Below are 26988 nucleotides of genomic sequence, written 5' to 3'. Positions count from 1 at the left end.
GCATGACAGGTCTTGCATTCCCAAAGAACAATGCTCTGTTACCTGTCGGGGCCTTGGTGTCAGCCTTCCTGCTCTCGCGGGCCCCCTTCTCGGCCCACACGTAGACCGTGTACTCCACACCTGGCCTCAGGCCTGTCAGGATGGTGCTGCTCTGTTCCTTTCCCACAGGAACCTCCTTGGTCTCTCCATCGGCAGAGGTGTAGCCTGCTCTCGCGGGCCCCCTTCTCAGCCCACACGTAGACCGTGTACTCCACACCTGGCCTCAGGCCTGTCAGGACGGTGCTGCTCTGTTCCTTTCCCACAGGAACCTCCTTGGTCTCTCCATCGGCAGAGGTGTAGCGCACCATGTATCTGTCAATGGCGGCCTGCACCGGGTCCCAGGAGACAGAGGCCGTATTCTCTGTCACCCGGTCAGTCACCAGGTTTTGGGGGCTGTCAATGTCTGAAAGGAAAATGCTGGTTAATATACACTATGAACAGGCAACAAAGAGTGAGGCCATTTTTCCTGGGCTGAGACAGTTTCCTGTTCTTATGGTTTTCCCATATCATGTGTTGGTTTTTAATTGTTTCATGGACAGAGATCTTGTCTCCACAGCTGGATTCTTGAATCCTCAAGGATACAAACAGGAGAGTGGAATAAGCACCAGACTCAGAGTCAGAAGAGCTGGCTTCTAGTCACAGCTCAGAGAGGCAGAGCAGAGGGCCAGGAAGGCCCTGGGATGGAGCCAGCAGACCGGGAATCTAGTCTCAGCTCTGCCATCAGCCAGCTGTGGCCCTGGACATCTCATTTGCCCCTGCCTCAGTTTCCTCATTTGTAAAATGTTGGCCTTAGACTAAACAGATTTTAAGGTATCATTATAGGGCCGGCCCATGGCTCACTCGGTAGAGTGCAGTGCTGATAACACCAAGGCCACAGGTTTGGATCCTATATAGGGATGGCTGGTTGGCTCACTGGCTGAGCATGTTGCTGACAACACCAAGCCAAGGGTTGAGATCCCCTTACCAGTCATCTTTATAAAAAAATAAATAAATTAGGTATCATTATATTCCATGAATAGTCCATGGATCTAACTCCATGAATCATCAGCTAACTTTATAAATAAATAAGGTATCATTATATTCCATGAATAGTCCATGGATCTAACTCCATGAATCATCAGCTAACTTTGTGCCTTGTAGAAATCATGCACCCCTCTGTATTGGAGGTTTCTCTACTGTAAAATGGAGACATTGATTCCTGCTCTGTGCAGCTCAACAAATTACTTTGAGAACCAAGTAAATGAGGAAAATAACTCTCATTTATAGTTGGTGGGAATGTAAAATACTGAAATCACTTTGGAAAGCCATTGGGCAGTTCCTCAAAAAGTTAAAAACAAAAGCCATTATATGACTCAATAATTCCACTTCTAGGCATATACCTAAGAGAAATGAAGACATATGTCCACAGAGAAACTTTTACACGAATGCTCATAGCATCATTCTTCACAGTAGCCAAAAAGTAGAAACAACACCAATGTCCATCAACTGACAAATGGACAAACAAAACGTAATACATCCATACAAGGGAATACTATCTCACAGTAGAATGCAGTATTGATACATGCTACACATGGATGACCTGGAAAATATTATATTAGTGAAAGGAGCCAGTCACAAAAGGACACATATCATAGGAATCCATTTATATGAAATGTCTAGAACAGGACATCTATAGAGACAGAAAGTAGTGGTTATTTTAGGGCTGGAGGGAGTGGGGATAGGGAGTGACTGGCAATGGGTATGGGGCTTCTTTCTGGTGATAAAAATGTTCTGAATTAGATAATGGTGAGGGTTGCCCAATTCTGTGAATATACTGAAAACCATTTAATTGTGCACTCTAAAAGGGTAAATTTGTTCAGAGGCCCTCTTGGCTCAGCAGGCAGTGTGTCAGTCTCACAAAAGGGTAAATTTTATAGTATGTAAATATATCTCAATAAGGCAGTTCTTAAAAAACGAGAAAACAGAGATGAAAAAGCTTTAAAATTATGAAATGTCGGGCTGGATGGTTAGGTCAATTGGTTACAGTGTGGTGTTCTAACACCCAGGTCAAGGGTTTGGATCCCCATACTGAACAGCCACAAAAAATAAATGAAATAGAATAAAATTATGAACAGTTATTATATATATAACTGCAATTTAAGATCCTCAGGACAGAGTGCACAGTACTCAAAAGAGGATTTGTTCACTAAGAAAGCAATAACCTTTTCTTGCTCCAATGAGATTTCAGCAAAAGTCTTTTCCCTAAATTAGTTAGCTCATAGATCCTAACATTTATGGCTTCTTTATATTGTCCCTTTCAAGAAGAAATATTGAATGATTAATCACAAAAGTAATACACAGTTGGAGAAACAGTGGATGGATGTGACCACTCACCATCAATCTTTGCCAGACCAAAGTGTGAGGCTGATATGAGGTCCTTATTCTGAGATAATGTGTTAAAGGGTAGTGAGGGATGGTGTGAGTAGAATGACGAAGGTCTACTATCCTGCTCTTCTATAAATCACTGATTTCTGCCAGTGTAAGAGAAGGAGACAAAACTTGACCACCCAAAGGCTTAGCATGACAGGTCTTGCATTCCCAAAGAACAATGCTCTGTTACCTGTCGGGGCCTTGGTGTCGGCCTTCTTGCTCTCGCGGGCCCCCTTCTCGGCCCACACGTAGACCGTGTACTCCACACCTGGCCTCAGGCCCGTCAGGACGGTGCTGCTCTGTTCCTTTCCCACAGGAACTTCCCTGGTCTCTCCATCGGCAGAGGTGTAGCGCACCATGTATCTGTCAATGGCGGCCTGCACTGGTTCCCAGGAGACAGTGGCCGTATTCTCTGTCACCTGATCGGTCACCAGGTTTTGGGGGCTGTCAATGTCTGAAAGGAAAATGCTGGTTAATAAACACTATGAACAGGCAACAAAGAGTGAGGCCATTTTTCCTGGGCTGAGACAGTTTCCTGTTCTTATGGTTTTCCCATATCATGTGTTGGTTTTTAATTGTTTCATGGACAGAGACCTTGTCTCTACAGCTGGATTCTTGAATCCTCAAGGAGACAAACAGCAGAGTGGAATGAGCACCAGACTCAGAGTCAGAAGAGCTGGGTTCTAGTCACAGCTCAGAGAGGCAGAGCAGAGGGCCAGGAAGGCCCTGGGGTGGAGCCAGCAGACCAGGAATCTAGTCTCAGCTCTGCCATCAGCCAGCCGTGGCCCTTGACAACTCAGCTGCTTCTGGCTGGGTCTCAGCTTTTTCATCTACAAAATCTGAGGTTCAGGTTGGATGGACTTTAGCTTCCCCTAAACACTAATATTCCATGCATGCATCTAATTTCATAAATTACTAACTTGTTTTGTGACCTTGGGCAAAGTGCTTCACTTTACTTTTGTATTTGTGAAATGGGGTTGTTAGTAGTTATTGTACATCTCTCTTTGGGTAGCCCTGTAAACCAAAACAAAAAACGTCATATAGAAAAAGGGCTTTAAAAACATTAAAGTTCTACAGTGATTACAGCTCTGAAGCCACAGAATATTCACTCCATAATTCAAAATGTAATCAAAGGCAAATCAGACCCTCTGCCTCCACAGGAAAAAAGGAGGAGGCTGGGGTGGGAGTAATAGTAGTGCCTATCCCATAGAGTTGTTGTGAGTATTATATGAGTTAATAACATGTCGCTTATTACAGTTTTAGCCCCAAACAGATGCCCAATAATCATAAGCTAGTATTATTACTGATATCAGTTTGTTGATACTTCATAAATAAGAGATAATACTCCTCCATACTACACACACAGAAGGTATTCAAAACTGTATTCCCCAATAAAATAGTAGCATTTCTTTGTTCTAAATAATTTATTGCAAAAGCCATTTTCCCAAAACCACTTGCTTATAGGTACTAGCACATGTGTGATGGTATGTTAAAGCGGGACTAGTCTTATGGTTTAGGCTGTGACCCCAAGAAAATTGGTATCTATATTCCAACCTGAGGGCCCCAAACCAAGGCAAGATTAAGAGGTCAGTGAGGCCAGTGAGGTAGGACATAAAGAATGAATTTATTTGGAAACAGTTACACTGTGAGTCCCATGTTGAGACCCAAAACTTGAATAGACAGTCTCAATGGAATCCCTTACAGAGCTTGCTATGTATACCCTAGAGCAGTAGTTCTCAACTGGAAGCAAGTAGCAATGTCTAGAGACATTTCTGGTTGTCACAACTCAGTGTGGAATAGGAAGATTCCTCACATCTAATAGGTGGACTCCCAGGACGCAGCTAAACATCCTACAATACACAAGACAGACCTCTGCAACAAAGAATTATCCAGCCCTAAATATCATTAGTGCCAAGGTGGAGGAACCCTGCCCAAATCTTGGGGAACACCTCGGGCTGGTGTCTGACACAGACCTAAAATATCTAAGAGGTGAGAGAATGGCTGGTTGCTCTGCTGCAGAGCAGAGAGAGGATGCAGCACTGCAAAGGACCTGCACAACCAGTTGAGTGGACAGGGGATGCGTGTGTGTTCCCCGTGGACCAGATGTGGGCCAAGCAAAGGAGGGCCCGCCTACGGCTGTGTTGGAAGTTGTCCAGGAGGACTGCCTATGGGGGCAAGGCAGCCCCACCAGAGACGCACTGGCATGTACCTCCTGATGTGTGGGCAGAGGAAGGGGAGCAACGGACCTGGAGGAGACAAGCATTTGCCCACAGGACACCACAGTGAGAGACCCCCAGTGGAAGAGGAGCACATAAGTACTCCTTGAGAGAAAGAGGCAGCTTTAACACTCATCAGGCCCCATGACAGGCCCAAGCCAGTCCTAGTCCTGACTGTTACAGTCAAACAAGACCTCCGTGACCCCGGCCTCTCCGCCTCCTGACCCCTGGCCTCTTCTCAGCGTACCTCTTCCAGCCAAACACAGATGGGTCAGAAACTGCAGATATCAAGCTGGAAAGACAGTGCTTGAGTTACAAGGAGGGAAATACAAGAGAAGCTTCCTACAGCAGGCGGTTAGCCCACAGGAGGCCCAGGCCAATAGAGAGGAGAAGTTGTAACTGTAAATGAAGTATGGGCTATTTCATGGAAATGGACATTTTAATTGCTAAAATGATACATTTTGCAGGCTAAAAGTGACTAGATATTTGCTTGTTTTTAGCTAATAAAATGCTGTTATTATTTCTGCTGCAAACGTTCATCCAAAAGGCAGAAATAAAAACAAGCAGAGCAGGGGTTTAAACAGGTGAGGAGTTAAAATTAAAAAGTGCTTTTGGATCACAATCTGCAAGTCTGGTTCCCTGAGCTTGGCAGTCACTTGTGCTTTCTTGAAATTTATTCCTTCTCAAGGTGAAGCGTTTTATGTGGGAACAAAGAAGGTGCACGGACGGCAGAAGGAAGGACGGCAGGCGATGACCATTGACCTTAAAAGGGCAAAGTTTGGAGACCACAAAACAAGATGTGCATTTAAGAGAAGCAATTCAAGGAAGTGAGGGGTACACAATATATTTTGGAGAGGTATCAACCTGCTCTTCCATAAAACCTCCTCTTCTGTCCAGGTCAGAGAAGGAAAACCCACATAGACAGACCATAAGCTTAGCAACGATGCAGTGATAATGATGCTCCACTACCTGTCGGGGCCTTGGTGTCGGCCTTCCTGCTCTCGCGGGCCCCCTTCTCGGCCCACACGTAGACCGTGTACTCCACGCCCGGCCTCAGGCCCGTCAGGACGGTGCTGCTCTGCTCCTTCCCCACAGGAACCTCCCTGGTCTCTCCATCGGCCGAGGTGTAGCGCACCACGTATCTGTCAATGGCGGCCTGCACAGGGTCCCAGGAGACGGTGGCCGTATTCTCTGTCACCCGGTCAGTCACCAGGTTTTGGGGGCTGTCAATGTCTGAAAGGAAAATGTTTGGAAAAGCATAAGCTCTGAAGCCATGGGAGACATTTCCACAGCCCATCATCATGACTTTCATCTTCCAGAACTCTCTTAGCACAAGGCGAGCACATTCCCATCCTGAGCCTCTGGTGGGAGTCAAGGGAGAAAGTAACCCCTGACTCACAGTTTCAAGGGAGGAATCATTATAAGTTTCGTACTCTTTCTTGGCTTTCAGCTCCCTGATATGTGGGAGGAACAAGGTCTCCTTAGCAGCATATGGCACATCAAGACCGCCCATTAAGTATCTGCCATTGACATTCAGGTACCTAAGTTGTCATCTTATCAAGGGCTACTTCACTGGCGAGAACTCTAAAAGAATCACCACCAGCATCGCAATGACCGGATCCTCTTATACACGTCTTCAGGGATTCTGCTACAAACATTGCAACAACACAACTTTACTTCTCCTTTCTAGTAGCCCAGTGGCTTCATGAACAGCTCGTCACTGTCAGGGACGGCAGCCCACTGAGAACAGCACAGGAGCTCACTCACTGTCTTTCTTTGATCTTTAAGACTTCTAATTGCAAAGTCTCTCTGCTCAGGCCACATCCTTTGGTATCATGCACACTCAAATCCACACGCTCAAAAGTCAATTCCAATTGACCAGTTCCCTCCTGTTACCTGTCGGGGCCTTGGTGTCGGCCTTCTTGCTCTCGCGGGCCCCCTTCTCGGCCCACACGTAGACCGTGTATTCCATGCCCGGCCGCAGGCCCGTCAGGACGGTGCTGCTCTGCTCCTTTCCCACAGGAACCTCCCTGGTCTCTCCATCAGCCGAGGTGTAGCGCACCATGTACCTGTCAATGGCGGCCTGCACAGGGTCCCAGGAGACGGTGGCCGTATTCTCTGTCACCCGGTCAGTCACCAGGTTTGTAGGGCTGTCGATTTCTTTAAGAGAGAGATGAAAGAAGAACGTAGCCTTTACCAGTTCCTGAAGGACCAGCACATACACAGCCAAAATCTCAAAAATTTCAGAGTCTATCATACGCCAATGATTGAGATAACTCAAGGGTTTAATTTAGCAAGTGGTTGGAAATTCCACAAATAAGCTAAATACATTTAATGAGAAGCAGAGTTCTCAGACAAAACCAACATATAGGTCAGCTCTATCAACTCTCCCCACAAGGTGCGTTGGGATAAAAACAATCAGTTTTCTAACACAAATTTTTCCTTTACCCTGGATTTATATAATACACTCTTTCAGTCCCTGACTCCTTGTACCGGAAAGCAATTATAGTTAATAAATCTCTTCATCTGTTCTAATATATTCTTTGGGAAGAAAAAGTATCCTGAAAGTAGGAGCTGTCAGTTCTTCCTGTATAAAATATTATGTCTATGGTCAGGGAACTTTTAAATTGATGGTATGTGAGGTCTGAGCTAATAAAAATAACACTACCTGTAGAATCTGTCTGGGTTTTACGTGATGAAACTGGGTTAGAAGCTGGCCTCCACCACTTCCTGGTGGCTAACTTTGGACAAGCTGTGTAATTTAAGTCTCCACCTCATCACCTCTACAAAGAGGGAAATACCAGTACCTACCTCCTATGTATGGTGAAGAGTAAGTGAGATATTGCATAGTAAATGCTTAAATATGAGTTGTTATTACTAATGGCATTTGAGGTTTGAAATACCACTTTCGGGCCGAGCCCGTGGCGCACTCGGGAGAGTGCACCGCTGGGAGTGCAGCAGCGCTCCCGCAGCGCTCCCGCCACGGGTTCGGATCCTATATAGGGATGACCGGTGCGCTCACGTGCTCACTGGCTGAGCACGGTGCGGCCGGTCTCAAAAAGGACAAAAAAAAAAAAAGAAATACCACTTTCTCCTCAGAATGTGAAACAAAAATCCAAGTAATTGGGTATATGATTAACGTCCCTTTTTTTATCCTGTTTGAAAACCCATCTCCTCAAAAGGCTGAGCTTTCAGTGATGGCATTTCAAACCTGCACACACCACCCACCACGCAAGGCAGTCCAGCTCGGCAGGACACACCACCACGTGAGACGGCTTGCCTGAAGGAGTACCACGGACATCTGGCAGGTAAGAATAGACAAGTAGCTTCTGGGACCCTGAGCTGGCCTTTTCCTTCACTACTGCACCTCTCTCACAGACCTGCCCACCATAAAAACCACCCGGGATTACCTAACCTGTCATATGTTCACAACTTAGGCCTCTGCAGACGCTGCTTCTGCTGCTACCTCCCACCCGTCCTCCAGGCTCTGGGCAGGTGTCACCTCCTCCGACAGCCTGCCATGACCCCTCTCCCATTCCAGTCTGTGGTAGGTACCCTTTTTCAGATTCCCACAGCTCCAGGGACATTTGTTTGCTCTAGAACAGGACTTGCTGTACTTCGTCTTTTTTAATTGTCCTCTCTACCCAGGAGATTGTGAACGCCACACAGACATGAATCGTGTCCTTTAACTTTGCACCCCTGGAGCCCAGCTCCATGCCTGACCACCCCCACCCCCACCCTTGCAAGCAACAATGCCACACTCCGTGGCTTTCAGAGAAGCAGAAAATTGCTGAAGGGCTTACTCACACCACCCCCCTGAGAGAGAGGAAGGTTCTTCTCTATTCCAGCTTCCATCATCTTAAAAAGACACACGCTCTTTCTTTTCACAACACTCAAAATCCTAGTAAACAAAAAGTTGTGTGTAATGTAAACCAGGAGGTGGCAATCTACAACCCACAGGCCAAATCTGACCCACTGCCAATTTTTATAAATAAAGTTTTATTGGAATGCAGTCATGCCAGTCCATTTACATATTACTGCCTGTAGCTCTTTTCATGCTTCAGTGGCAGAGTTGAGTAGTTGCAAGAGACTGTTTGGCCCCCAAAGCCAAAAATATTTACTATCTGGCCCTTTACAGAAAGTTTGCTGACCTTTTAAGCAAATTTAGATCTCCCCATCCTGACTGTCAACTTCTTCTCTCCTCCCCGGAGCAGAGGTCAGCTCTCTGAGGCCCACCTCGATCTAGGAGGCTGCGCATCATGAAACACTTTGAGGGCCAAATGCTGACTAACATTTTCAGAAATAATCATTGCTATCACTTACGTAGCACTCACTATGTGTCAGGCACTTTATACAAATTAACTCACATAACCTTCCCAGTAATCCTAGGGTATAGACACTGCTATGCCCCATTTTACAGATAAGAAACTGAGGAGTGGAGGTAAAGTAGCTTGCCCAAGCCACTCAGCAAAGTAAACGGCAGAGCTGGGATTAAATCCTAGACAGTCAAGCTTCTGAAACCATATTCCTAACTACTTATCTGCTTCTCTGAGAGTCTTTCTATTCACTGACTGAACAGAACAGAGCCCAAACAATGAGCGAATCCTTTTCCTCTGACTTCCTGTCAAGTGTGTTGGAATCACAAGTGGGATCCAGGATCAGGCTGCTGTGATTTCAGGGACACACTAGAGGAGCGTTTAAGCAGAAAGAATGGCCAGGTTATGTCCCAGTAGAGTCTCAGGACCCCTGTAGGCCTGAGCTGAGCAGAATGACTGGGTGAATTACAGTGACCCTTATGGTTTCTAAAAGCTTTTAAAGGCAGAATCGGTACATTTGGTGAATGTTGACTCAGGATGCAAACCATTTCCACGGTCTGAAAGAGAGCTCCAGATTACATGCAAAGTGCCTGTGCAGCCACTGCAAACTGAGATAAGCATTCAAATTCACTGTCAGCCCAGTGTTTTGAGTTTTCACATCTGAAAATGAAAATTAAAAAGTGTTACTCTACCGGAGGGAGTTGCATATGTAATTCCCACCCAAGTAAGTGTGACCTTCTGTATCAAATTAAAAGGCTGGTCTCTCTTTTTTGAGATTAAAAAGGGAAAAAAATCATAATGAAGAAATCCAAAATTGTTTTTGCAACTCTCTCCTCCATGCTTGCAAACAAAAGAACCGAGGCCAGGTGGCAATGACCTCCTGATTCAAAATCAACCTGCCCTTGCCATGAGGAAACCTGTTTGGGCTCTTGTTCTTTCGTTACCTGTAAGGGCCGTGGTGTCAGCCTTCCTGCTCCCCTGGCTGCCCCTCTCAGCCCACACGTGGACTCTGTACGCCTCCCCTGGCATCAGGCCCGTCAGGACGGTGCTGCTGTGGTCCTTGGGTACTGCCATCTCTTTGGTATCCCCATCAGCAGAAGTGTAACGCACCACGTACTTGTCTATGACAGCCTGCACCGGGTCCCAGGAGACAGTCGCCGTGTCCTCTGTCACTCGATCAGTGACCACATTAGTTGGACCATCAATTTCTTCATAAAATACACGAGAAAGGAAAATCAGAGAAACCATTTGGAGATCAAGATCACAGATGCTTAACGATCTAATTATTCTGGATGACCTAGTTCAATAGTCTACACAATGCAAGAGGGTCTCTCCATCATCTGTGACAGGTGGACAACTGACCTCTGCTTGAACCTAAACAGAAAAAGTGCTCCTTGACAGACAAAATGATCCTTTCCATTTTCAGACCACTAAACACATTAGAGAAAATTCTTTCAAGTGCGGCCACTCGAGATGTAACTCCTTCCATGTGTCTACCCTAGGTAGACATACAGAATACATCTAACTCTTCTTCCAGGAGACCACACAGCAAGTATTCAAGATAGTTATCATTCCCCTTCCTAATTCTCCTCAAATAGAAACAACTTCACTTCTCCTATCCGTTCCTTCCAAATTTTAGTTTCTAGACCATGTACTAGTTTGGAAAATTCATAATGGCTACCATTTTTACAGCACTAACTATATGCCCAACTCAGAGAAGTTGAAGAACTTGCCCAACATCACTCAGCTAGTACATGGGAGTCACTCACTCATTCCACAAACATTCACTGAGTGCCTACTTGGGGCTGGGGATTCAGCAGTGTTATGGGTTGAATTGCATCCCCCCCCACCACCAAAAAAAAAACCATACTGAAGTGCTCACCCCCAATACCTCATAATATGACCTTATTTAGAAATAGGATCTTTCCAAAGATAATCATGTTAAAACGAGATCATTAGGGTGAACCTAATCCAATATGACTAACATCCTTGTAAAAGGGGGAAACCTGGACACAGGCAGACATGCACAGCAAGAAGGTGATATGAAGACACACGAGGAGATGACGGCCCTGTGACCTGAGTAATGCATCTACAAGTCATGGAACACCAAGCTCTGCCACCAAACACCAAGGGCAAGGATGGGTTCCCCCCTGGAGCTATCGGAGGGAGCATGGCCCTGCCAACATCTCAATTTCAGACTTCTAACCTCCACAACTGTAAGGCAATAAATTTCTGATGTTTTAAGCCACCCCACTTTTTGGTACCTTGTTACAGCAGCCTGCAGGAACTAATACAAGCAGTGAACAAAATAAAGACTCTCTCTTATGGAGCTTGCATTCTCTTGGGAGGAGAAGGACAATAAACAAACAGTGAGGGTATCATGAAGGCAAATAAGGCAAGATAAAGGAATCAGAAAACAATGAACAGGATATCCGTGGTGTTAGACAGGGAAGTCAGGAAAGATCTCTCTCACTGAGAAAGTAACATTTGAACAGAGACCTAAATGAAATGAGGCAGCAGCCACGTGCAGTCCGGGAGAACCTCATTCCAGGCAGATGCAGCAGCAAGTTCAAAGCTCCTGCCTCGTGTATTCAGGGAACAGCAAGAAGCCAGTGCACCTGGCAGAGGAAGTCGAGTGGCTGGAGGTAAGGCCACTGAGGTGAAGGGGAGAGCGGACTGTGGACTGCCTCGAAGGCCATGGCAATGACTTCAGCTTTTACACTGAATGAGATAAGTCTCTGAGGGTTCTGCAAAGAAGAATGACACAAACTGACTTGTGTCATAAGAGGATCCCTGGACTGTGGACTGCCTCGAAGGCCATGGCAATGACTTCAGCTTTTACACTGAATGAGATTAGTCTCTGAGGGTTCTGCAAAGAAGAATGACACAAACTGACTTGTGTCATAAGAGGATCCCTCTGGCTGCTGGGTGGAATACAGACAGTAGCACTCCAAGAGTGGAGGTCACCTAGGAGGCTGCTACAACAGTTGTGTGCATGACGGCAGGGGTGTTAAGGTCATGGGAAAGGCTGGATTTGGGAGTTTTCAAAAGTAAAGCTACCAGAACCTACTGATGGCCTAGACATGGGATGCAATGGAACGATTTTTTGGTTTGGGACCTAAGCAATTTGCAGAATGGTGTGACCGTTTACAGAGATAGGGAGATCTGAGGGAGGGGAGGGTTTGCAGCAGGGGGCAGGGAGGGGGATTGGACCAAGAGTTTGCTTTTGGACATATTAAGTGGTAGAGACAAGATTTAAACACATTCTTGTCTATCGGACTGCACATTTCCACTTTAGACCTCTATATCCTAAGCAGCACTATCATCAGTTTACTACTAAGGAACTTATAATAATAATAAATTGTAAATAAAATAAAGTGTGATCTGAAAAGTTGCTGTAATCTAAAATCCAGCAGCAGTAGTAGATTGAACCTTGGAGGGACAATGAGAAAGAAAAAACGATCTGGAACGATGGTTCTGGGAGACCAGCATTAGGCACAGCTCACCGGCAGAGTGGGCCTCATGGAAGGACATGGCTGAGCCGTCAGGATGCAAACACCCACTGGGCCACATCCAGGGCCTCTGGAGGCTCGAGCAGGCTCTAAGACGATGCCCAGGAGAAAGCACACATGACAACAGAAAGGACTCCCTCCCCACCCTGTTGCCCTTTCCATGCAAGACATGATTCTGCAGGTGACAGAGAAGGAAGGACAAGAGCCCTCCACAGGCACCATCTCAGCCTGGGAAATTAGTAATGAGCTAAGGATGAAAAAGCAAGGATGGGGGAGAAGAGAGCGAGAGTACCCTAACAGTCCTGCTCTTGAGGTCCCTGGCCCTCACCCTCTCCAAAGCGACCCACAGCTGTTCAACCCCGGGTCCCAACAGTGCCCTCCACCACTCTCCCTGGCCCAGATCAGTGCTTGCCGTCGTAGCTCCCAGGACCCACCGTACAGGCCCAGGGCTCTGTAGTGTCGGTGCTGCCTGTGTGTGCTGAAAGACCATCACATCCACACATGTGCGTGGAGAAAACAGCAGACAGCCCTGGAGCTCCTTTGTCCCCCAGCAGTCCCAGAGCACTCAGGGGATGGAGAAGAACCAAGAAAAGGTATCATGGCTATGAAGACTAGGAAAGAAAAACACAAGCATACCATGCTGGGTTATAGGAAACCTGGAAGTTTAAGCACAGAGAGGAGATGGAACTTCCCCAGGCTCACAGAGCTAGTTAGAGGCAGGGCCAGCCTAGAACTCAGGGCTCTCTGCCCCTTTCTTCCCTGCATTCTTTCAATTCCCCAACAACAACTTAAACTAGAAGGGGGTTCTGCACAGAGTTGTTCTCCTTGACCATTCTCAGGATGAGAATCAGATGCCAAGATACAGGAATGAGAGGAAGGCCTCACAGATGGAACCCTCACCGTAAGCCACATTGCTGGAAGAGGCCAGCTTTGCAGGACCAAACTTCCCACTCTGCCAAGAAGGGATCATTAAGCAGTTTTTCCATGGAACATAGCCTTTCAGTAGCTGCAGTAGCTGGCCAAATCATAGACGAGTCACAGCTGGATCCTCAACAAGACAGGTTCCCCTGCCCAGCCCCAACTTCATCCTGAGGCTGCAACCGCCCACCTGCTGGACACTAGCAGCCCCGGTGGGACCTTTCTCAGGACCATTCAAGGTCAGAGAGATTTAGGGCAAGATTTGTAAGGCTTGATAGGTGGGACTTACCTTTGAGTGCATGCATTAGTTAGAAAAAAAGTGAGCCCCACTTCAAAGAGATCTAATTTGCAAAACCCAAATATACAGAAGAGGTTAATTAGGAGCTCTGGAAAGTTTATTCCACTTTATAACAAGATTCACTGCGGGGTTAGGCAAGGAATGGCTATTTTCAGTCTGTGCTGTAACACCCAACAGCACATGTCCATGCTCCAACAGATGGCCACAGACATTAGGAACAGGTTTCTCCATTCACAGTGGACACCTGTGAATCACCCAGTTGGTGCAGTGGAGAACAGCACAGCCAGGATGTAAAATCTATGGAGATGTGAGCTTGGGGACAGAGATACAGGACAGGGCCTATGTGACCAATTTGAAGATGAGTTCATGGAAGAGATACCTTTAGACTACAGTACCTATGCATTTCATGGTCTTGCTTTCACAGGCTTCCTCTACTGCCTTCCCAGGGTGGCAATGGAAGTATCCAAAAGGCACCATTTGTAAAGAATGTGCTCAGAAATCCTCTTCCTGCTGTCCTCTAACTTTGCTTCTGGAAAGGTTATCGACTTTGGTCTCAAGCAAACCTAAGTTTAAATGATGGCTCAGATATTCACTAGTTCCTGAGTCTCCTAAACTTTGTAGGCTTCAATTTTCTCATCTGTAAAATGGGAATAATAATGCTTGCCATACTATTACAAGGGCCAGAGGTAATATTTATGGGCTTCACAGTATACAGAAGCCCACTAGAATACAGTGGTCTCTCAAACGATAGAGAGCATTATTATTCTTCAGCCACTGGGTGTGGGTGTTGGGTGGCTGTGCATGAGACAGGAGATCTAAATGCTGACAGCTCATTTTGCAACATGAAGGAGTTTGGGAAGGAAAATTTTAGGGCTAGGCCATTTCAAATGGAACACTGTTTGAAAATCAGTAAAGAAAATCAGTAAAAAGTGAAACAGATCATAAGAGAAGCAAAACTGCTATCTCATAACAAAGTTTAAAGGGGAAAGTTCTGAGAAAACTGCTGACAAGTGGATATGCTGGGCCATATGCTCTGCTGTGCACGGCAGCTTGTGAATTACAACAAAGCAAGCATGCTTTGCCTTAACCCACCACGGANGACTTTGGTCTCAAGCAAACCTAAGTTTAAATGATGGCTCAGATATTCACTAGTTCCTGAGTCTCCTAAACTTTGTAGGCTTCAATTTTCTCATCTGTAAAATGGGAATAATAATGTTTGCCATACTATTACAAGGGCCAGAGGTAATATTTATGGGCTTCACAGTATACAGAAGCCCACTAGAATACAGTGGTCTCTCAAACGATAGAGAGCATTATTATTCTTCAGCCACTGGGTGTGGGTGTTGGGTGGCTGTGCATGAGACAGGAGATCTAAATGTTGACAGCTCATTTTGCAACATGAAGGAGTTTGGGAAGGAAAATTTTAGGGCTAGGCCATTTCAAATGGAACACTGTGTTTGAAAATCAGTAAAGAAAATCAGTAAAAAGTGAAACAGATCATAAGAGAAGCAAAACTGCTATCTCATAGCAAAGTTTAAAGGGGAAAGTTCTGAGAAAACTGCTGACAAGTGGATATGCTGGGCCATATGCTCTGTTGTGCACGGCAGCTTGTGAATTACAACAAAGCAAGCATGCTTTGCCTTAACCCACCACGGAAAGGCATGAATCACAGAAGTTATTAAAAGAATAATATAATCATAAAAAAAAGAGAGAGAAGGACTTAAATTCATTTAGTCCAACCCTTTATTTCACACATGGAGACAGCGAGGACAGAAGAATAGCGTCACCTCTCAGATAGTGGCCTCTTTCTCATCATTTGATGTGGAGTACGGCGTGAGGGTCTGATGGAGAAGTCCAGGGACGTTTCCCCCAAAGACACTGGCCTGGCTTTTGCTCATTGAGCTTGAAGCCGGACTGTTTCTGAAGCCTTGCCTTTCTGGAAGGTGTTCCAGTGCACTTTGAGTGTGTTAACAGGGTGAAGATTTCCAGTCAACCTTTCCCTTTCATGGTATTAGTTCCACTGTGTGACTTGTTAAATGGCAAACACTTGAACTGTGTCATGTCCTCCCTGTGCATGCTTATGCTGTTCTTAAGTTCTCAGTGTCTTTTTCCATCTCCTAGGATCTAAAACATTTGGAGAAAACAGAGATTCTTTTTTCCCCCTTAAATTAATTAACAGTCTAGCCAGGTTTGAGAGTGTTTCCTTACCTTAGAAATTACAGTGTCTTTTTCTTTTTTTATGGTAAAGCACATGACACAAATTTATTTGGAACCCAGTAAAATATTCCATCCTGCTTTTAGGATATAATTGACAATAAAAACACTTCTTGAGTGCTACCACTCTATTTAGGATAATATACTTCAAAGGTTAACTAGCAATTGAAGGTCATTTGTGATTAAACGCTCTGGGAACTCAGAGGTGAAGATGGCCAACATTTAATGTGGTCATAGAAGGCTTCAGTGGAGAAGCTAAGGTTTGAGCCCAGCCTGGAAGTACTTCAAAGGTTAACTAGCAATTGAAGGTCATTTGTGATTAAACGCTCTGGGAACTCAGAGGCGAAGATGGCCAACATTTACTGTGGTCATAGAAGGCTTCAGTGGAGAAGCTAAGGTTTGAGCCCAGCCTGGAAGTATGACTGACATTTCTGCTGTGAACCCTGGAAGGGCAGGAAGTTTCTACAGAGACCATGTCTCTTTTCCTCAACTGTACCCTGCAATCAATGTTTGTTAATGAATGTTATCAATTAATTGATAGCTAGAGATAATAGCAGAGGGTTTTCTAGGCTGGGGTAACAGCATAAACAAACCCACACTGTAGAGATAAGCCTTTTGTGTTAGGAAACCCCAGGAAGAGTCAGGCTACAGGAAGGTTTCCTGTTGGGAAACAGTAAGAATAAAGATGGCCCCGGTTGGACAGGCCCACTGAGGCCAAGACACAAGCGCTATACCTTATCCTAAGGAAGTGAGGAGTCACAGGAATTTTTTACCTAGCCAGTAAATGGTGTGAAAATTAACCAGAAATGATGTACAAGAAGGATGGGAGGTATGATACTGTGATTTACATTAAGAAATGTATATTTGGTCTTAATCACCAATTCTTGGCACACTCCTAAAACCCTCAGAATCTCCAAAGTGATAAGTGTCTTTTGGTATGCTAATGAGATGACTGACAGCTGGTGGCTCCTGGAGAGCCTCAGGGTGGGGGAGGGGGTGGACAGGGAAACTAACCATGATTGAAGGGTTGGAACTTGCAGCCCTAACTCCTCTTATCTCCCTGACCAAAGAGAGGTGCTAAAGATTGACTTAATCACTAATGGCCAAAGATTTAATCAATCATGAGGCCGCCAGGAAAACCCAAGAGGACGGGGTTTGGAGAGCTTCCTGGATGCTGACCATGAGAAGGTGCCTGGAAAGGGGTGCACTGGGAGAGGGCACGGAAGCTCCGCACCCCTTCCCCCATACCTCGCCCTGTACATCTCTTCCATCCGGCTGTTCATCTGTATCCTTTGCAATAAATGGGTGAATGTAAATAAGGCGTTTCCCTGAGTTCTGTGAGACGCTCTAGCAAATTATTGGTTTTAGGAACCCCCGATTTATAGCTGATTTGTCAGAAATACAATCACAACCTGGGACTTGTGACTGGCATCTGAAGTGAGGGCAGTCATGGGGGACTGAGCCCTTAAATCTGTGGGAATTGAAACTCTCCAGGTATCAGAATTGAATTGAATTATGTCTGATAGAGAATTGGTTGGTGTGGGGGGAAAGTCCCCACACACGTTTTGGTGACCAGAGATAAAGAGCTCTGTGTTGTACTGACTGTGTAAGAGAAGAATAAGTGTTTGTTTATCTCTTACAGGAGGGTACAAGTGGGAAGCACTTTAGCTTTCTAGCTAACCCCAAAGTCCTGGGTTCAAATCCCAGCTCTGTCATTTCCTGGCTGGGCAATCCTGAGCTTAACTTCTCTAAGCCACAGTTTTCTTATACATGACATAGAAATAATAACAGTACCTACTTCATAGGATTGCTGTGAGAACTAAATGAGATAATTCATGAAAAGTGCTTAGTGAGTATAACGTTTGGTACATAGTAAGCTCTCAATTAATTCGCAGCTACAGAGAAAGCCACCATAAGCAAGGAAGTACTTACCATTTTCCAACTCACTAAAACATTTCACTAGTCCACTATTCAGGCAGGCTGCACATTCTAGACTGTGTAGTTTGTAAATCAGATTATATTTTATCCTTTACCATTGCCCAACTATAATTCTTTCATACTCCAGATATGCAATTTGTTAAACCTCTGAAATCGCAAATTCAATTCTTGCACCATCTTGCCCTTATTCTCACCACCCCAACCAGCTATTTCCAAGACTGTACTGGAAAGAACTAAAAAACTTTGCAAGGAAGACTTAAAATTCAAGGATCCTTGCTTTGCTGGGTCCATGGATTAGCCTCCACCAGTGGCCTTATGTTCTAAAGTCACCAGTTGCCAACTTGGCATAGGCAGGAGCACCGAGTTATTACAGGAGGCTCACAGTTAAATATGGGCTCAAGCGTTGCTTAAAAACTAAAAGTTTCATAGGATATCTTATATATATGCCTACAATGTTTCCAAATTCTGTTCTGATTAATAAATTAAGGTTGCCAATTTTTAACATTTTATCATTACATATTTTCTGTATACACAGATACTAAATATATGACTACTGCCATGTAAGGGTTCTTAATATCTTTTGACATTTTAAAGCAGACTGCATGAGTGTGGGTGTCAATAAAACACAGGAGCAGCAACAAAAAAGTATGGATCACCTATCTTTAGTTAATATGGAGCTGTGTGCATAGGTCCAAGATAATAAATGCCTTAAAAATAACTCAGTGATTGAAGCTATTAAAATAAGCAAAAAAGTGTCAGAAATGGTCTTTGCTCTTGATTCTAAGATCCTGAAGGAGATTTTCAATGGCAAGAAAAATTTGAAATAAGAGAAGTCTGTTTCCCCTCTCCTGCCTCCCCAAATAGATGTCAGTACATAAAGGGATAGAATCTCTCTACACACAAATCCCAGAATTTTTAAACAGAAAGAAGTCAGCCAAGAAAAGCATCGGAACACGAACATGATTAAACGTTCACAGCGCCCGCGAGTGGCTCTTACCTTAGATGTCAGTACATAAAGGGATAGAATCTCTCTACACACAAATCCCAGAATTTTTAAACAGGAAGAAGTCAGCCAAGAAAAGCATCGGAACACGAACATGATTAAACGTTCACAGCGCCTGTGAGTGGCTCTTACCCGTCCTGCCATTCAGGAGCATCGGCTTGCCCTCCAGCTCTCCTCTCATGGGGACCACTGTGATCTTGTACTCTGTCCCGGGCTGCAGGCCTGAAACAAGCATCCGGAGCTGGAGGTGAGTACGGGCCCGGACCCCACTCCCCAGCACTGCTCTCCCCAGGATTTCTCTTGTGAGGTGGAGATGAAAGGCTCCGCTTCCTCCTCCAAACACTGACCCCTGTCTACAGACAGACAAAGCTCCACAGGACCAGCGGAATATGCGGTGTCACTGAGGAGACTTATGGGTTGGGAGGCGAAAGGGGGGTCAGAACAGATGAGATGAAGTCGCTGGAGCTTCCGGTCTTCGTTGGGACATCTAGCACTTATTTCCCAATTGGACTTACAGCCCTAATTGTTTTCCTGCTCCCAGCAATCCTTTGCCCTCAAAAGTTGCTTTCCTTCTCATTGTAATAATTGGCCTGGATTTTTTCCTTGTATTTTAAATTTAAGTCTCTGTAGAGAAGCAATTCGAATGATTGTTCTTCAAGGCACAAATATGTGAACTCCAGTAGCAAAAGGCAGGCAAACAGCAGCACATACAAGGCACACGCTCGCGTTCTCCACTCCACAAACACTGGGAACCCCAAGGCGTTCTCTCTCAAGACAGAACTCAGGCAGCAGGCGGTGGAACAAGGCCCCAGAGGAGGATGTTCTGCAAAGTTAATAAGCCTTAGGGCCCCTCACTTTCCAGAGCCACTTCCAATGCCCACTGCCTAATCAGGTATTTGTGACTGTGTATTACTTTTCTTAAAGAGGGCCCTGAAAATTGTATAAATTTCAAGAGTTGCAAAACTCCATCCATCCCCGCACCCCCGTTTCCTTAGCAGCCATCTGAGCTCTAGGTCTCAGCAGCACTAACTCAGTCATCTGAGACAGGGAAGCCCCCACCCAGGCCTCCTGACATAGCTCTTTCAGTGCATTGTAAACCAGACTCAATATTCCTCTTCCTCCCTCTCTCTCTCTGGGAATGTCTGTACACCATCAAATCCATCCTGAGACATACACAAGATCTTCAAGAGGCTCAGCTGACTTGGGAGGACGTTTCAGAAGTGTAACTTGTGAGCAAGGTTCTCTGGGATTCTGCAGCAGAGTCTGCAGGCCTCCAGAGTGGGCTCATGTCTGGGAGTTTTGGGGGTCAAGTGTGGTTCCTAAGGCCCCAGGACCCTCTGTGCACACTGGAGCAGTGCAGATGCTGGTGGCCTCTGCACACACTGTCCCCATTCAACACCCACAGCAAAAATCTCATCCCCAGTGTTGGCTCTTACCAGTGATGTCATATCGGCTCTTGGGGTCACTGCTCTTGGGCACAGTGACCTCAGCTACCTCCTGCCCTGTCAGGGGGCTGTACCGCAGCTTGTAGTAGTCCACCTCGGTCGGGGGGTTCTCCCATTCCACATCAAGGGAGTTCTCAGTCTCATCTGTCACCCAAGCAGTGCCAAGCAGGGCAAGATCTAGGGTGAGGGCAGGGAAGGCAAGAGAGACCAGTGAAGAGCAGAGGCCCCAAAGATCTGCAAAGTGCAGGCTTCCAAGCCAACTCCCTTTCTGACACACTGAGGGCCCAGCCCCAGCACAGAGTTCTTAGCAGGTGTCTCAGGCTACTGAAGTAGCAACGAAGCTGTTGGTTTTCAAATTTTCCATGGAGGATGGACCATCTCCAGGAAAGCCTCCAGTACCCCATCCCATCAGATGCTGCACAGCCCTCCCTGTCCACACTGACTTTGGTCAAGCCCCTGCACCTCCCAGGCCAGCCAGCCAAACCACTCAGCACATGGATCAGACTGTGCTGAACTCAGTGCTCCCACTTTAGCCACAGAGTCCCTGCCCTCAGAGCCAACCTCAGGATGAGAAGCGTGAGCCCTTCCATGCAAAGCTGGGGAAATGCATTTCAAATTTTCTGGAGGAAAATGTTGATAATACAACCAGCTCCTTCCTCCATCTCCCAAATTAGAGCCCTGGCCCCTCAAATTATCCTCTAAGGATTAACCCTGGGCCAAACTATAAAGTAGATGAATTTTAATTTGGTCCTTCTGAGTATCCTTCCTGCACCTTCCACCAAATCTTAGCACTTCGACCAGGTACCTGGTGTTCTGGTGCTGTCCAGTCTATCTGTCCTATGAAGGAGGAGAGGGACTGTACAGTTGCTCATAGTAAAGCATTAATGGCTTACCCTTCTACTCAGGAAAAAAAGCCATGAATTTATAATGACTAACATAAAGGGATGTGGGAGCCACTGACGTGGCTCTCAGGGAAGAACTTTTTCAGGGGGTGGGGGAGATGAGGGTCTTTTAGGAGCACCGTGAATTCCAACAGCTGTACCACAGGCTGATGGAACCAGGCCTTGCAGCTCGAAACAGGGAAGCCGAGTGCCCCAGATTCCCAGCCTTGGCCCCCTTCCTCGGGCATACCCCCACCTTCACGTCCCTGGAGGTGTTTCCACCAGGCTGACCGACCACTTGCCTGGACGTGGCACAAGGAATTTGTGCATCAGAAAGGGTGTGCGCTCAGCGTTCTCCAGTTACCTTGGCTCTGAACATCCCTGGTTCACTGTTATGGATATAAAGAGCCTCACTGAGCCTTTTCTCTGAAGCATTTCCTCTCACCCGCTGGCTTCCCCCACCAGCCTCCAGGTTCTGTTTTTTGGACTTCCTTCAAAGATGGGATTCCCTCAGCGACAGGTCAAGAGGCAAGTAATGAAAGTGACTCAAGTATTATAGAAGAGGTCCATGGCATAAGAGAGTTGGGAGGGATTCACAGGTGGAAAAGCAAGGACTTAATGAAAACATTCAAGGTTATGATGGCAATAGTGTCTCTCGGTCTGCGGCTCCCCTGAGGAGCAAGTAAGAATGGGCTTAACTTGAATCGGATTAGCCAGAAGGACAAACTTCTCACTGCCAGGATTTTACAAGTCCCTAGAGCAAGATGCCAAGAGGGTTTGCTAAGACTTTCAGAACAGATGTCTCTTCTTCTCTGGGAGGCTTTGGACACTGTCCCAACTGAGAGGAGAGGCAGCCACAGACAAAAAGGGGAGAGAGAAAAGCAGCCCCTGGCAGCCGGGAGCCGGCCTGGCTTGCACAGCTAGAGCTCGCTGTTCTCCCACTGAACACAAGCCATCCCACAGAACAGCAACCTCAGACAAGGCCACTCTGAGACCATGAGAGAGCAAGGCAAGGACAAGACCATTGCACGATCAGGTCTGAACACAGATGAAAACATGACCATTGTCCAAAGCACACAAATGACTCAACATCCCCTATCCTGACTAATATAAACCACTGCTTCTTCTTTACTGATCACAGCTTTAGCTTCCCTCCAGTCTGCCCTCTTTCTAGATAAGATTCACTGAGATACCCAACCATAGAATTACACCCCACTTCTTGACAGCATCCAACCCAAAGCAAATCCCTGCTTCCTTAAACCTTCCCCCAAGTCACCTAATATAAGCCCAAATTCCATAACCAGTCCTTTCTAACACTCTCCTACTGAGATTTGCCCACGGTTCCCCAGGGTGTGAGTTCTCCCATGCTAAAACAATCAATAAACCCATCTTGTTCAATTACCCTATTTGTGTCCTGTCTTTCCTGCTGAGATGAATCTAACTCAGATGAATCTAACACAGGTGGCTTCAGCAGCCCCCCACCCATACCCACTTGAACTTGCTGGATGGCCTTGGAGGCTCAATGAGTGGCTGGGGGTGCATGAGTACCCTCTGACTGCTCATGTTGGGCTGGAGGCAAACAGAACTTACTAGTCTCAGGGACAAAGGGGACCCCATGAGCCCCAATCCAGCAGGCTGCGGTCACTGGCTAGGAGGACCAAACAACTGGGAAGCACAGAAAGGAGAGAGAGAACTGGGACTCTTCTCCAGAACCTAGGGCTGCAGAAACTATGTTTTTCAGACCACAAATCAGGGCAACGGCCTGACTAGCAAAAGGGTATTCGTGTGGACGGTGGGAGAAAACATTTAAAATAGGGCCCTTCGTGGGAAATCTGGGCATCTGGCTGCTTCCTCACCTGTGGTGGCGAGGAGATGCTGAGGGCTGCTGGACACTTCTTTCTTCACGTTGCGCAGGGTGACTATGTACTTGGTTCCAGGCAGCAAGTCAGGAATCTCGTAGCTGTGCTGCTCCTTGGGCACTTGGATCTGCTTCCCAGAGAGCTCCTTCCCCAGGGGGTAGTAGCTGAGGAGGTAGTGGTCCACCTCACTGGGCTCCCAGCTCACCAGCAGGGAATCCTCTGTGCTCTTGAGCAGCTGCAGGCCCTGGGGGGTGACCACTGCAGCAGAACAGGAAGCGGGTGGAGAGGGTGAGGAATGAGGGGCCAATGGGTATTCACTGAGCACCTACTATATACCTGACACTGCAATGCCCGTGCTAGGATGCAGACCTGGTTTAGGCACCATTCTTGACACTCCCTCCTCCCAGGAGTTAACTGGTCGGGAGTTAATAACATTCCCTCCCACCCCACCCAATCCCCCACACAAGTCAAACATAAGACCAAGTGTTCCTCAAACCAGCAGCATCAGCATCACCTGGGAACTTGTTAGAAAGGTACATTCTCAGAATCAGAAACGCCGTGGGGTGGGACCCAGAAGTCTGTGTTTTAACAAGCCCCCCCCCCCCCATGCAGGATCCTGATCCAGGCTAAAGGACAATGTAGAACCGATGGTTAAAGGATGCAGGGAGAGGGGAGTCGGGGGCCCCCCAAGGCGCGTCCGTGCTCTCACCCTGGGCGCAGTCGAGGCCAGTGAAGCCGTCCTCGCAGTAACACTCGCCGGTGTCGCAGAAGCCGCGGCCGCTGCAGTCGCCGGGACAGCGCCGCTCGCTGCAGTCGTCCGACGTGAAGTCCTCGTGGCACTGGCACGCGCCGTGCACGCACACGCCGTGGCCGCTGCACGCCCCGGGGCAGGCGGGCCGCTCGCAGTCGGCGCCCTCCCAGCCCTGCTCGCAGCGGCAGCTGCAGCTCTCGGGGGAGAAGGTCCCGTGGCCGCTGCAGTTGCGGCTCAGATCTGGGAGGGAGAGGAAAGACAGTAGGCTGGCGGGTGAGGGTGGTGGGTGGGGTCTCCTTGTTTGGAGACCCTTAAGAGCGGACTGGTGATTTCTGGGTCCTGCATGGCCCTTTTTTGGGGGGGGTGGGAGGATGGGCTGAGTGTTGGCCCCTTCCAGCCTGGGCCAGACCCTGACCCCAGAAATCTACAAACGTGCGCTCCTCTTTCTGCCTGAAAAGCCGCAGGAACCACACTTCTTCCCCTGCCTTCCTCATGTAAATCTCCCTGCGGGTAATTATTTACTGCCTTTCTATGAAGGGGCCTTAAGTGTTCCTTCCTGGATGTCAGCTGGCCGCTGACACTAAGGGACAGGGCAGGGCTCGTCGGGGAGGCAGGCGAGATCCAGGCTTGTGGAGTTTGTCTTATCTGGCTGGATGTAGCTAGACAGAGCAAGGCCAGGTCCTTGGGAAATGAACCATATTGAAGTCCAGGAAAGTGGATCTGCAGAAACAGCTGAGTCTCAATTATGAGCATGAGGGTGGGAGAAGGGATTTAACCAGGCTCCCCCATCTCTGACCCTATAGAGCAAGAGGCAGCTAGAAGGCAGGCCAGTCACTGCAATCCCTTCTCTGGCCCAAGCTCCTGTTTCTCAGAACATTCTCTTTCCTTCCTAAAAACACTGCCAAGGTGGAGGCTCTTCAGGGGCAATTCCACGCTATTTTTTTTCATGGCTGTGTCCCAGGTGCCTAGTTCTGTATCTAGCACATAGGACGTGCTCTTAACCACAGCAATTCCTTTAGGCATAAAAATCTATATCAAAGTACCATTCACTGTCATTTGGATCGGCCTGGGCAGTTTATATTTTTAAAAAAGGAAGTGTAGAGAGGAACCTTCATTTGCAAAATCAAATTATAGTACTTTATTACTAAGGAAATAGTTACAATTTGCTGAATATCTACTGTGTGCCAGGAATCTTATATACATCTCTAGTTCTCAGAAATATACTAATTGGACAGCTGAGGAAACAAGATATTTGCCTGAAGTCATGCAGCTAAAAAGTGGCAGTACTGGGATTTGAACCGAGTCTTATCTAGCCCCAAAGGCCTCTATCTTTCCTCCATATCCCACTGCTTCCCCTTTGAGTAGAGATGTGATCTATAGGTAAGACAGCCCTGGAAGCATTCCCATCTGGAAGCATTAACCCTAGTCTAGACTCTCTTGAAGAGCTGCTGTTCCCTCCCTGCTCGGGCTTCCAGATCCACCTTGGAGCTAATACCAATGAATAAATAGCAGGGACGTGGCTCCCCAGAGAAAACCCAGGGTGAAAGGTACGAACGCACGAGGCTCACAGAGTGCTCACGAAGCTGGTGGAACACATGGCACATGGTAGGTGCTCATTAAATGTTTGTTGAATGAATACCAGGTGGTGAGCTCACCCACAGCTCCTTGGCAGCAGCGCTGGACACTACACTGCTCCTTCATCTCTGCCATCTCTGCCTCTAGCTTCTTCACCCGGGCCAGGAGGTCCTGGACACTGCCTGCCAACTCGCAGTCATTCTGCGGCGTCTGAAGGCGGATGTTGTGTCTGAAGATGATGTTCTGTTCCTCCCCGGCCTTCCCCAGGGCCAAGAGTGAAGCCCCATCATCACTGAGGGGCTCAGGGTCAGCCTCCACCTGGACCAGGGCGGACTTGGGCACGTCAATCTTATAGGTGTGGCTGACAGTGACCTGTTGCTCCTTGTTGCTGCAGCCATGTGGTTCGGGTATGGTGGGGGCTGAAGCCACCAGGAGCACAGAACCAAGCAGGAATCCCAAGGGGAAGCAGAACATCCCCCGGAGACCCATCCTTGGAAAGACAGTAAGCTGACCCTCCAGGAGGCCTGCATCCAGAAAAAAATGCAAAAAAAAGCCATGAAGATTTGTTGACAGAAATTGGCCTTTTTAACAGATTCTAAAGAATGCACAAAAAGCTGAGAAAGCAGCAGAAAGAATTCATCTTTTATCTCCTGAGGACCCGAACTAAATTATTTTCTGCTTCTTCCTCCCAAGTTGCACATTCCCACCTCCTGCCTTTGCTTACACTGTTCATACTACCTTCTCTTCACTTCTAATTCTGTATTCACCTGTGCTTTAATGATGAGAACACTGTGTGCCAGCCTTTGATCCCTCGATCCCTAATCTTTGTAACCACCCTAAGATCATCCTCCCCTTAATATTATCAACAACAGCTGTACGTAGAATACTCGCTATGGGACAGCCACCATTCTAAGTGTTTCACGTTTATCAACTCCTTCAATACTCACAACAACCCTTTGTGAAATATACTATTATTATTCCCATTTTACAGATAGAGGGACTGAGGTGCTGCTACTTTAAATGACTTACCCACAGGCACACAGCTAAGAGTGGAAGGATTTGAACCCAGGCAATCTGACTCCAGAGTCCATGCTTTGCACAGATGAGAAAGCTGAGGCTCGAGAAGTTGAGCAAGATATCTATCCTATATACCACAGCCAGGAAGGGCAGAACCTGAACTCAGACCCAAGCCCATCGACACCAAGGCCGGTATCCTGCTCATGACCCCTGCTTAAGAACCAGCAAAATATAAGAATTTCTAATAAAAATACTTTCTCCATGAAGTCTTCTCTTCTGTCCCTCTACCTCACTCCAGCTGGAAACTAGCTCTCCTCCTGCTAAGTGTTCAGAGAAATGTATTGGTACCTCTCTGTTGGTCTCTTGACAGTTTACTTCCTGTTATAGTTACCAAGAGTAACCAAGAGTATGCAGCTTGTCTCCCCACTAGGCAGTAAGCCTCTCAAGAAGAGGACCCTGGGTTGATTCACCTTGGGGCCCTCCTGTGTCAGGAGCACAGAGTCACACATGCAGAGGGGTTCGATCGCTGTTTCTCAAATCCATATGTGCGTGAGTGGCCTAGTTTGTCAGCCAGGCCAGGCGACCCAGGCCAGAGCA

General features: G+C 47.0%; 1 protein-coding gene across 1 annotated transcript in view; it reads right to left on the bottom strand.

Annotated features, from left to right (window-relative positions):
* TNN (tenascin N) overlaps positions 1 to 25863 on the bottom strand; it is a 54773-nt gene extending 28910 nt beyond the window's left edge. Inside the window, exons 1-9 of the mRNA XM_008591190.1 lie at positions 25455 to 25863; positions 23758 to 24039; positions 23046 to 23306; positions 20300 to 20485; positions 18996 to 19085; positions 9925 to 10188; positions 6561 to 6824; positions 5634 to 5897; positions 2639 to 2902 (exon numbers count right to left, since the gene is read on the bottom strand). Coding sequence (XP_008589412.1) covers positions 2639 to 2902; positions 5634 to 5897; positions 6561 to 6824; positions 9925 to 10188; positions 18996 to 19085; positions 20300 to 20485; positions 23046 to 23306; positions 23758 to 24039; positions 25455 to 25863 — 2284 coding nt within the window. The remainder of the gene's footprint in view (positions 1 to 2638; positions 2903 to 5633; positions 5898 to 6560; positions 6825 to 9924; positions 10189 to 18995; positions 19086 to 20299; positions 20486 to 23045; positions 23307 to 23757; positions 24040 to 25454) is intronic.
* Between the last annotated feature and the right edge of the window lie 1125 nt (positions 25864 to 26988).

Source organism: Galeopterus variegatus, unplaced genomic scaffold, assembly GCF_000696425.1.
Source record: "Galeopterus variegatus unplaced genomic scaffold, G_variegatus-3.0.2 Scaffold145, whole genome shotgun sequence".
NCBI lineage: Eukaryota > Metazoa > Chordata > Mammalia > Dermoptera > Cynocephalidae > Galeopterus > Galeopterus variegatus.
This window is presented reverse-complemented; position numbering and strand designations above follow the sequence as displayed.